Raw genomic sequence first — 12,507 nt, forward strand, 5'->3', positions numbered from 1 at the left:
AAACAGCAAGATATTAACACAATGAAAAGATCAAGGAGAAGATTCCAGAGTTGGTAATGCTAAAATTTAATTATATCGCTAAGCTGTTAGTAAAATAATTTACAACAGAAAATAAAAATGAATCACTATATCAAGTGAGCTTTTGATATGTATTAAACCTAGACAGCTTTCAGGTCAGGAAGCAACCAGTAAAATTCAGTCCATCAACTGGTAAAAAAGAACATTGTTCAGGTGGTTTCTCCATACAAACCCCATCTTGAACACCTGGATCCTTTTATTTATTTACTTATTTGTTTGTTTGTTTGTTTATTTATTTATTATCTGGTCATTTTTTTTCTCTGGCTGATATCATGAGTGGTCAGACCGCTATCACTGCCCTGGCACAGTAATGTTAGTTACTTCTCCAAAAAGTCATAAAACATCCTATGCAGAAACTTAATAGAAGCAGCTAGGTTTAGGTTTCCAGCTCCAAGATGCTGTTAAGCAAACAATGAATGAACGAAGCTGTGGCTGCCCCATCCCTGGAGGTATTCAAGACCAGGTTGGATGAGGCTGTGGCCAACCTGATCTAGTAGGTGCCATCCCTGCCCATGGCAGAGGGGTTGGAAGTGGATGATCTTTAAGGTCCCTTCCAACCTGAGCCATTCTGTGATTCGAAGAATGGTGCACTCAGTAGTATTCTTTATATCTATACTCTAAGGCATATACATGTAACTTTTCATAACATAGAATGCATATCCCTAACAAGAAATTTTTAAAAAATAGTATTGAAAAAAAAAAGAAGAATTAAGAGAACAAAGATAAATTAGGAAAGTACATTTTAAATTTAAATCCAAAATGTTTGTTGTAAAGTATTCTCACAGGTTTACTTTTTTCTAGGAATAATAAAAAAAAAAAAATCCCAATTCTATTGTTTTGAACAATTACATTGTAATGCAATTATCATACTCACATCCTGCAAACTTTTATCCTTTTAATCCAAATGCTTGCTTTTCGGTTCAGTGTACTCTTCATGTGCTAAACCTAAGTCCATACAGGGCTAAACCAGGCAAGGTGAAGCGTTCAGCAAATAGCTGCATAATACTTCCAGCAGCCAGCTCAGATCGACCCGGAGGAGCTACGGGGCTGGACACAGGGTCCGTGCCACCAGAGAGCTGCCAGGACACCAGCCCCATCCCCTGCCACGTGCACTTCCAACCTCGAAGAACAGAGGGGCGTTCATATACCACCCTTACACCACGGAGGAGATGCTCCCAGACTGCCTGACACTACACGGGTCCAGTTCAGTCCCGTTTCACTCCTCGTGGTATGTGAAACCAGCTCTTTAGGTGTTCCTCTGACAGCAGTATGGAAACAGGACAAAGAGGGCTATTCAGAAGCAGCAATAAAAGTTAAAACAGCTGCTTTGACATGGTGGCTTAACCGTGGCCAGCAGCTCCTCCAGCTAGTGAAAAGAACTCTTGACCAGGAATAAGGTGATACCAATCACTGGGAAAGCCACTTCCCTGTTTTTATCCTCAGCTTATTTTTTCCTGTAAAATGGCTATGTATGGACATGAAGTTTCATATCGTCACAGACAGTAAACCCTGGCAATGCTTATGATGCTGCCAAAAGAAATACAACCTCAAAGTGTGTAAAGCATTTCTTATACAACAAGACTAATGTGAAATGACTGATCATTAGGGAAATTCTTTCAGTAAAAAAAATCATAATTATTATGTAGCAAGAACTACAGATGAATTAGGACAACTGACAGGAGCTTCAAAATGTTTCTTACACTTTTTTAAACATGCAGTACAAGAAAATAGGAGAAATTAGAGTTTTGACTAAGTTTAAGGTACCATGAGAATTTCAATGTTAAGAACTAACTAGAACCACAAAATAATTAAATAAATAAATGAAAAATAGCTTTGAAGTTAATAACTTTTGACAAAATCTGGAATTTCTGCAGAACCTGAGTGTTCTGAAAGACACATGAGAAACTTAATTTCCACTGTGAATCTACATGGCTGTCATTATTAAACCACACTTCTCTAAAAGACTTTCTTTTCTATCAGGGTATCTCAAAAAGGGGGAAGTGAAATTGCTTGTGGAACATTACTCAATTTGCTTGCATTCAGTGTTCACCCCCTCTTCAATTTTTTCAGGATTATCTACTGATTTAATTAGAGGCAGGCTCTAGCTCTAAAGAACTGCATTAAAGTAGGATTTGCCACATTAGACTTTCCATAGTGCCTCTCATCAGAGGAAACACCTTCTCTCCAGGTTTAATCCATCATTTATTTGATTTTTGAGGCTATTTTAATTTTTCTGAGTCATAGCAGGAGAGATATGTTGTTATTTTGAGAAGTAATGAAAACAAGCAGTAGGTGTCCAGCGCACTCATTTCAACATTCTACTATTTTCAAATGACTTTTTCCCCGTTAAAACGCAGTCTGATCAAACCCTTGAGGCATCCCTGGAGGTTTTCAAGGCCAGGTTGGACTAGGCTGTGGGCCGACCTGATCTAATGGGTGGCATCCCTGCCCATGGCACTGGGGTTGGAAACTGATGATCTTTAAGGTCCCTTCCAACCCAAGCTATTCTGTGATTCTATGAAAATTTACATAAGTAAGATAGATATGGTTTTGAAACAGACACTAACCAAAGGGAATTACCAAGTAAGGAGAAAATCCTAGCTCCATTAAGCAGTATGGCAGTGAGTAACCCACAACACATAAACCCTTAAGCCCTGTCCATCAACACTACACAGTGATTTAAATGGCCCTCCTATGCTTTTCTAACTTTTTGACATGTAGCAACCTCTAAAACCCAAAAATGTTTAAAAACTGCCAGATATTTCACAGTGAAATAGTCAAGTCTGTATTTTACACTTTGTAATTTTCAAAAAATTACTTCATAACTCATAGGTCTAATCATTTTCCACATAAACTGATGACAGAATGTCAGCCTATGGAAATCTGTATCCCATCACAGAAATCACTAGAACAATAAAAATCTTCAAATAACGTTGCTTCAGTTTATTATATATAGTAAATGAGATTTATGTCGTAACATATGCATATGGATCTGTTCTGGCATCCTAACTTCCATGAGTTAAGACTCAAAAAATGCTGGAGCATAAGGACTGCCTAAACAGTTGTCTGTTTGTTGATTATCACTTCCACAAAATAAAAGTGATTTATCCCCAGATCCCAAAGTCTCCAAGTTCTCAGTCTCACCACCACTCACTCATGAGCACAAACACAGGCCACGTCCCCAGCCCACATACCCTGCAGGTTCTGGCCCTCTGGTTGTGCCAGGTGCCAAACTGATAGCTGTCTGCACCTTAACTGGGGGGCTGATAACTGCCAGTGAGAGATTACGTTGTGTAGAAGGAAAAAAACAGCAATCAGATTTAAAAAAAACTGATTTCTGTTTGTGCTTACCAGGTAAAATGAACAGCCCTAGTATGCATATATGCTCTCACAAAGCACACACACAATTTCCATGGCCTGTTCCACCTACATTCATCAAGAAGACCAAGGTCTTTCCTTTCTCACATAGATTTCACTACAGACATCTGGTTTTATTTATGCTTGGTCTCAATTCAGGCCTATTCAGATAGGGCAGGCATTCAACCTGAATCTGCTCCTAAAAAAAGAAAATATAAAGAAGCTTCAGCAGATACAAGACTCTCTTGCTCCTTCATTACTCATCATTACTCATCTGTGTTCTTTGGAATCATATTTTTCATGTTATACATTTTCCTCCAGTTTGTGGACAAAATTCAGAGCTAGTTTTAATATCTGTGGTCTAAGTATAGAGAGCATAAAGCAAGAAAGGATAACATTGTTTTTAATGGCTTGGAAAAAATATAGTTATGGATGCACTTAAAGCTTATTTAAAATTGAACTGCCTTGACAATACCACTAAGCCGTAAATAATACATCCTTGTTAGAACTAATTATTTTGATTATTTTACCCGTGCTATTAATAATTGCAATACATTGAATGCTTATGAACATATGTCTATGTCTGTAGTTTCATTAAAGTTCTTACATGCTTTCTTTTCTCGCTGACTTATGCTACAATTTACGGAACAGTACAAGCACATCTACAGCACAGTGCATCTTTGTTTTCATGCTCATTCACTACTGCTGTGAGGTGCTGGCTGCCAGCCTCGGAAACTGAAATCTTCTATTTGTCCACAAAATACCAACCAGGCTGAAAGCAATAGCACGGGCGTACACGTAACCCTGCCAGTATCCTTCAACCCTAATTTGAAGAGTCATGTCTAGTACTGAAAGGATGATCTCTGCAGTCATTTCATTCTTGGCTTCTGCTAATTAGTTGAAGTGAGGGATGCTACCAAGGTCTAGAGAAAAGTTCAGATTCTATCTCCTCCTTGCTTACTTCTTTTTCCAGGACAGACCACCTGTTCCTCGGTTCACTCTCTGACCCTGCCAAGTGTGGGAAAGCTGCTTACTGTTGGCACACTTTTCACCATCCACTTCATGATCAACAGAGCCTACGGCTTGCACCATACACAGCAAAAGCAGAACACTGGTTGTATTTGTTCAGCTGCCAGTTCAATCCCTGTTGCAGCCACCATTTTCAAGGTATAGCCTACAGTTGTAACTCAGGATAAATGGCAGAAAACTGTACTTTCACACACGTGAATCAAAAAAGTTACCCTTTCATGCTGCTTACTTCTATCTACTTACTTGTTTACCTCAATACCACTCTGCATTCTTGGCCACCTTACACTCAAAACTTGAACCATCATTTCTAATCCTAGTTTCCCCCTTTGTGCCAGAGACTCTAAAAAAATTCCTTGAGACAAACCAGTTTCTCCCACAGAAAGAAAGCGGAGAACTGCTTGCAATAGTCTCTGTTTTTATTCTGAAAAGGATTGCCTTTTTAATGTAATGAGTAGCCAAGGTAGAATAAAATAACTAGTTCTGAACTACATGCATTAACCAGCCACCTTTTAATCAAGCAAGCCAATCCCGCAAAGGAATAACATCTTCCCTGTGTGCCATAAAGATGTTCGAAAACCATGTTTTTCTGAAATGGGATCTTCTAGTGATCAACAACAGCGTGAGGAGCTTCTTGCCTATTGTTTGCTAATGTGGAATCACTGTGGATATCTGTTGTGGATATCTAAGAGCTAGCCTACGCTTCCTGTACAGAATAAAAATACTTCTTCTGCATAAGGTAAGGACTATGTAAGTAGTAGATGTTCAGTGTGGAAGCTGGTGCTGGCAGACCACTGTAGTATGTTTTCAGTAAAAGTGGAAAATGTACCTTAGACAAATAGGAGGTAATACAAGAGCACGTGTGGTGGTATTTCTGTATTTACTTATGTAACTGAGCTGTGGGAAGCAGGACAGACGATATAGCCAAGACACTCTTGTTAGTAACTCAAAGAGGGAAAAGACTCCTGATTATAAACTAATTTAAGTTTTCTGAACAGTGTTCACATGCAGATAATAGTATCACCTGAGGGCCCTTACAGCCTGTTATCCTAAAATCCTCCACTAGATGAGAAGGGAGACCAGAACACTGTGCTTCAGAAACCCCACTGCATTCTCATTAGCAGAAGACTGCAATAATAGTCACACTGGGATATTCTGGGGGCTATGAGCTGACAGAAGTATCTAATTATCAAGGAATATTGAACATGCAGATCAAACAAATAAACTGCAAGTCTAATTCTACAGTGACACCCAAGTTATAAATGTTTTTTCTGACAGAAAAAGTTCTGCATTGCTTTTTAGTTCTCACTTTAGTTTTTCCCATTATCTTACTAAATATTATTTTTCCGAAAAAAAAAAAAAGTGTTTAAAACCAAGAGCTATAAAAAAGATCAAAACTGAAAGAACTTTCTAAATAGCATACAGAATTTTCATGAAAATATAAACATTTAAGTCATTAGATAATAAATGCAAAATGGTTTCTTACATTGATCTCCAGTCAAAGAACCCATACACAGTCTGAAACAAGGGCCCACTATTTCTTCAGACACATATCAACACAATGCAAGCAATACCATGTAATTAACACTGTGCTAATCTGTTATGCATAAATTGAGTACTGCAGCTGATACATATGAATAGAGAATAGGGTACAATACCTGTCCAAAGTTAATAACACAGTTTTCGTTCATTTCAGGTACATCATCAGCTTTAATGGTGATGTTAATTGTGGTATCACTTTGTCCAGATAAGAAAACCACGGAGCCGTTAAAAGGACTTATATCATCCTGTGTTACCGCCTTTTGATTGGGACCAGAGGGTTTTCAAACTCCAGAACACAGTTGCTTGACCATCAGTCCCATCTCGATGCAATGCAATGGAAACCTGTGAAACACATTAATTTGTTGTGACTTGCAAAAGTAGATGCAAAACCGATTACTCCCTTGCAAATTACTATTTGAATAAATAATAATAAAAACAAAAGTTTGGCCAGTTCTAATTTGAGAATGGGAAATGATCTATCTTATTCAGGATTTGTCTCAGTCCTACTTTACATGACTATGCTCGCAATTGGTGAGAGAGACTAACTGCAGTATCTTTTGCTCTGTGTGAGCATCAAGGGCTAACTGGTTTTAGATACTTACACAGAAAGCAAAGACCAATCTCAGTTCTCTGGAAATCAGTAACAGATTATTTCAGAGCATTTTTTTTTTTTTTTTTAAAGAAGAGAATATTTAGGATAAGACAGAACTTACAGGAAGGCTTTTCCTCACATTAATTGTCAAATGCTACACTGAATACAGCAAACTCCACCTTCTCCAAATAAGTTTTCCATAGCAAAAGACAATATAAAAAGGCTTACTTACCAGCGTAGCAGGGGAATCTTCTGGTTCAGAAAGAATAATCGGTAGATTGCTAATAAAGCCTATTTCTCCATTTGCAATATCTGGAGTAATCCTCAAAGAAATATTTCGAATTTCGCCTAATCTAGGACTCACAGATGGGACTAGAGGAATTCTATTCACCAGCTCAACTCCTTCCAGCTGTAGGAAAAAAGTAAAAGAAAAGTGAGAAATAAGAAGCCTCAGCACCAAGTCAGAACAGTTCTGACATTTCAGAGTAATTTTCATATAAAGGAAGTATACATCTCCAGAGCAAATTCTTCCTACTGATAGCACTGCTGTTATAAAAAATTTGTAAGTAGACATGTCAAAGAAATTAAGTGGATATTGTTGAGCTGTCAGCAGAATGGTACACCTCCCAGACAAATCATGTTAGTGTATGTAATTAAACACAGATCAAGCCAGAGAGAGAGACTCTGTTCCAGATCAGCTGATACATTACTAGAGCTATTAACAACAGTCATTGATGAGCAGCATAGGCAATTGTCTAACATCATTTTTTGTGTCTTGCATTGATAAAAATCTAGGGAAATCACTGAAGTCATAATAATTTACAGCCCTTGATCAAACAGCCAAATAATAATCCACTTTTCTTTCCTCTCCACAAAATTTTAAGGAATTCTCTATCTAAGAACTACCAGAGCCACATTAAGAATTTAAATTCAGTACAGTATTTCAAAACTGTATTTTACTTGTCACTGCATTTCTGATAGATTATAGATACTAAGAGGAAATAGATTTTTTTTTTCATCCTTTTCTTTAAAAGGGAAGCATCACTCGCTAAGCCCAGCACCAGTAGTGACACACCAAGGAAAGCAGAACTTGCCTGTTTAATTATTTCCTTTAAATATTATTTATTCCATGTGATTCTGTCTACATGCATCATTACAATAAATGTTTCCATAACAGATTTGCATATATTTCTGTGAACATTTCACTGGGGCATAAACTCCCACTGACATTTTTTCTTGGAGTTATCAGGTGTTATCATAGAGTAAAGCTTTATTTTTTGGGGATAAAATAGTGGCCTTTCTTAAATTCATATAGTAATCATGGTTCACCATTTCAAAAGATGATTTTTAAAGTCTTACAGTTCTTGAAACCAAACTCTATAAATATGTGGGCTGTATCATATTTTGTTCCACAACTGCTTGAGTAACACCCAGAAATATGCATGAACATTTATCTGATGATAGATGGAAATGTTTTACAAATACTGTATTTAGTAACTGATTCTCAACCATTCCAACTTGTTATCAAAAGTCTGAAGAACAGATGATGGCACTGTTTGTTTCTCCTCTTTTCTGAGCTTTCTCCTAGCATAGGCCCCGATTCTGCAATTAACAGGATGAAAGTGCACCACTGTGCGGTTATTAGCTCAGTAAACTTTCTGAAATACTACACAGCCAAAACAATTTGCTCTATTTAAAGTGTATGCTGTATTTGGATCCTGTATGGTACCTTTGGAATAAAGTAATAATCAATAAAGAACAGAGATTTTACTCTTTCTGCAATGTTTCCTTTAGTACCTTTTAAAGGAAACCAGTACAAAGAGAAAAAAATATATAGTTATTTGAACAATAACAATTAGTTTATGAGCTTAATTTTCAGAGTTAATCTTCCTAGCTATACCAAAAACCGCATCTCTGATTACAGCACGTTATTTAATTGAAGGTGTCACTAAGGAATATATCTCACATTAACATTATCTCCTGTACCTTTATTCATCCTACAGTTTCATTTGCTTCTCTGCTGATTCCTGAGTCAATTCTTTATTTTGCCTAAGTACAACTCATTCTAAACATGTTCACTGAGATTATCATTTATTCACGATGCAGAAGGATTGTCACAGTGATAAATAGTGGTGTTTTCCTTCTCTATGAGTTTCTAAATTAATTATTTGAGCTGGAAAGCTCCTCTGATTTAATTTCTTCAAACAAAGATTTTATTTATAGTTCATGGAGAAAGTACAGAAAAAAAAAAAAAAACAGATTGGAATCTACAGTTTGAAAATCCAGGCAAAGTGCTTGGAATGACTGAACATTCTGAAATATTTATCAGATGTGTGTCTTGACTACAGTCAAAGGACAAAAAAAAAAAAAAAAAAAAAAAAACATTGAATACATGGAATTAGACATTTAAGAATTTTGTGGATCTCTCAAACCTCTTGCAATCATAAAACATACTAACGTGTTCTAGTATTTCAGAAGGCAATTCCTAACCTAACTGTGAATGCCATAAATAAATAAATAAATAAAAATTGCATATTAGATAAACAATATAATTCTGGCAAAACTTTTTGTTCTCATTATTCCTCCTGTAAGAGAATGTAGGGAGAAGGATGTGGAGGGAGGAAATCTTTCAAAGGTCTTAGAAGTGATTACAACGTCTTTGGTAGACTATAAGGAAAATATAAAACCTGGCAAATTTGAAATTCATGGATATAACATCAACACCTTCAACGATGATAAAAGTTATCTTTTACAAATTGAGATAGAAAAAAAAAAAGGAAAGAAAAAAAGTGAAGAAAACTATACAGGGAAAAAAAAAAAGTAAGTTCTCCTAACAAATTTATATATAAATGCAATATAATATACATATAATATATAATGTATATTTGACCCTTTTTAATTTAGAATAGTTCAGCTGGAAGAGCAAAGATCACAGTATCACAGAATTGTAGGGGTTGGAAGGGACCTGGTCAGGCTGGAGAGTTGGGCAGGAAGAAACCAGATGAGGTTTAACAAGAGCAAGTGTAGAGTCCTGCATTTGGGAAGGAACAACCGCAAGTATCAGTACAGGCTGGGGGATGACCTGCTGGAGAAGGACCTGTATCAAGCCCAAGATACATTTACTTGCATGTCATTTCTGAAATTTTTCCTGCTTCAGTAATTTAATTTTAAGAACCTTATTTTTTTCACGTTCCAAGTCAGAGGCCAAGCAGAAACATGCTTCAAGGGGCAAGCAACAGACAACGCTGATCTCATTTTGATAAATTCCATGATTAGTACCTGAATCCTCTTTAGTTTTAAAATTTGTTTAATTACTAATGATTAGGGATAGAAAACTTTATAGCATAGTTATGAAAGATGTCTTTTTAAATAAGAAAATCTTTGCTTCAGAGCTAAGCACTTTTTTTTTTTTTACAGGAATGGTCATTTAAATTACAGTCAAGGGGAAGGATCAATTATTGAATCATATTCCTCATATTAAATAAGCTAAAAAACAAAAACAAAAACAAAACAGCTGAGATACCTGTATGAGGAAATGAGCACCATTTTGAAGAAATGCATCTTTTCTTATTGGTATACTCAAAGTATGATGTGTTTTTTCCTTCTGGAAACAGGAGGATGCTGTTTCTAGACATATTTAGAATGCCATCTTTTGCTCTCTCAGGATCCAGAGCTCCAGCTGGAATATACAGTGCAGTATAAACTAACTGCACATTTCCAACTGTTCCTTTCTCCCTTACAAAACTCAAGGATAAAAAAGCGTCCTGTTGGATTACTTTCAATCTTCTGATTCTCCAAAGGATAAAACTTTATTACGCCATAAACATCATCGCTGTCCTGAATGTAAAACAAAAGCTGCAAAACAGAAAACAGCATCACTTACTCAATGCTACAATTAATATACACCACAGTTTTCAGGTTTTCATGAAAGTATGTCCTGACTGTCATCATACATTTTTATCGTTAGTGAATTGGCACTCAAGAAAGAAATCAGATTGACAGCCCCAAAGTGTTGCTTGTGCACAAGCAGCACACCACTGATAGCAGCAACTTTCCTGCTATGCCTCATCTATGTCAGAATGAGCTTTGAATAACTGATTTTTGGTTCAGCAGCCAAAGTGAATAATTTGAATATATTTCAGACTGTGAAAAAAATCATTTAATTCACCAAATTCATTCCAATCATATGTTCAAAAAAGCAAAGTAGGGACCTGAGTCACAGAATTGTCAGTAATGCTAATTACCCCTTATTTAAAAGTTCAGAGGTTAGTCTTAATCACTAAGCCATCCTCTTGAAGCTGTTACTCTGTGTAAAACATTCCAGTACCTACAGCAAATAAGCAAGTGAAAATAAATGCTCAACCTTCTCTTAGCAAGCAACCAATCAAGATAGCAGTTATGCAATGATATTTATGATGGGAATATTCTAAGCTAAATGCTACTGCATTAAATAGGTCTGGCCTTATAAAATATGTTAAGCCAAAGACTTTGGATGTGGCTCTTTATACTGAGAATACATCAGCTTGCTTCACTTAAACTCAAGCACAACTACTTCAATTTAGCCAATCCACCAAAACTGGTGGATCCTAATCCTAATCCTACTCCCTAATTATTATCTATCACCTCCTCAAAACAAGTTCTGAAATCAAACTTACCTCAGATGGTTCGCTGACTTCTGCGCCTCCCTGTATTGTATGAGCTAAGAGCTTCAGAAGATAGGGCTCTGCTTCTTCTGGTATGTTATCATCAATAATGGTCAGTGAAAGTGTGACCAGCATCTGTCCTTGATCAAAATGTATCTCCCCGGTCTCTGGAACAAGGTCTGCAGTCACAGGTGACAGATCACTGCTATTTCGAGTTATGACCCAGGTCACAGAAACATTTCCATGTGTTCCACCATTTCTTACGATCGTGATCCCTTCAAACCTGTGGTTTTGAATGAAAATAAAAATCTGTAACATGCAATTATAATTAATATCGGTTTACTTAGCTATCTGTTCCCTGGAAGATTTATACTGACTTCAGTGGAATCGATATTAACTGCTGCTACTGACATTTGAGTCAGGACTTAAAATTTGTGAAATCATACCACAGAAGTAGACTTTTCTCAGGTTGCTTATTCATGAGATAATATACATAAAGACATGAGTAATATATCTAAAGACATTAGTTAAAATTTATTTTGTTTACAGTAAGAAAGATACTGAGAAGAGGAAAGTTGGCATGTTTATATTTTTTCTCAGGAAAGATGTTAAATTTCAGAAAACTTTTTCTCAACTAAATTTCTACACTGTTTTATGGACTATATCAAAATACAATTGTCAGGCATGAGTGTTTAAATAATGATTTTATTTAAAATAAAGTGACTCAACTATTTGCCTATGCACTGAAATATAATTTATCAATATTTGTGATTATGGAAATGTCACGTTTCCTGTATCTGTGTATAAGAAAGAAAAAAAAAAAAAAGTGAATATTGAAGTGCTGGGCTCTACATACTAGAAATTGTTCATAAAATCATAGGTTGATACATTACCTCTTTCTCTGGGGATGAACCACCATCACTAGCTAGCAGTGGACATTTTTACTAAAACTGGCAATATTGTATAGATATTAGTTCTGCTTGTAAAGATTTGTGTGGAGATTTGTTTTTAATTTATCTGTAAAATTACATGTATTTAACTTTTTTGGAAGTCTATGGGTATTCAGTACTTCACAGAAGACACTCACCACCATTTTTTAACCAGAGACTGACTTTAAATACAGTATAGACAAAGATTTACTGGGAAAGGAAGCCTGAAATATATTTTCCACTTGTATGAATGGGTGTGTGGCCGCATCACAACTTCACTGATCCATCTTTTAGATTAAGGGTTTTTCAGTATTTTGATAATGTCATTAAATATTTACAG

The 12,507-nt window shown here is 36.1% G+C and overlaps 1 protein-coding gene across 1 annotated transcript in view; it reads right to left on the reverse strand.

The window, feature by feature from the left end:
- Positions 1–12,507, reverse strand: part of LOC136787812 (adhesion G-protein coupled receptor V1-like) — a 154,966-nt gene that overhangs the window by 63,716 nt on the left and 78,743 nt on the right. The window contains 8 exon segments of the mRNA XM_066985141.1: positions 6,120–6,142; positions 6,144–6,284; positions 6,286–6,345; positions 6,828–7,004; positions 10,119–10,193; positions 10,195–10,353; positions 10,355–10,450; positions 11,251–11,521. Coding sequence (XP_066841242.1) covers positions 6,120–6,142; positions 6,144–6,284; positions 6,286–6,345; positions 6,828–7,004; positions 10,119–10,193; positions 10,195–10,353; positions 10,355–10,450; positions 11,251–11,521 — 1,002 coding nt within the window.

This window comes from Anser cygnoides, chromosome 31, assembly GCF_040182565.1.
Source record: "Anser cygnoides isolate HZ-2024a breed goose chromosome 31, Taihu_goose_T2T_genome, whole genome shotgun sequence".
NCBI lineage: Eukaryota > Metazoa > Chordata > Aves > Anseriformes > Anatidae > Anser > Anser cygnoides.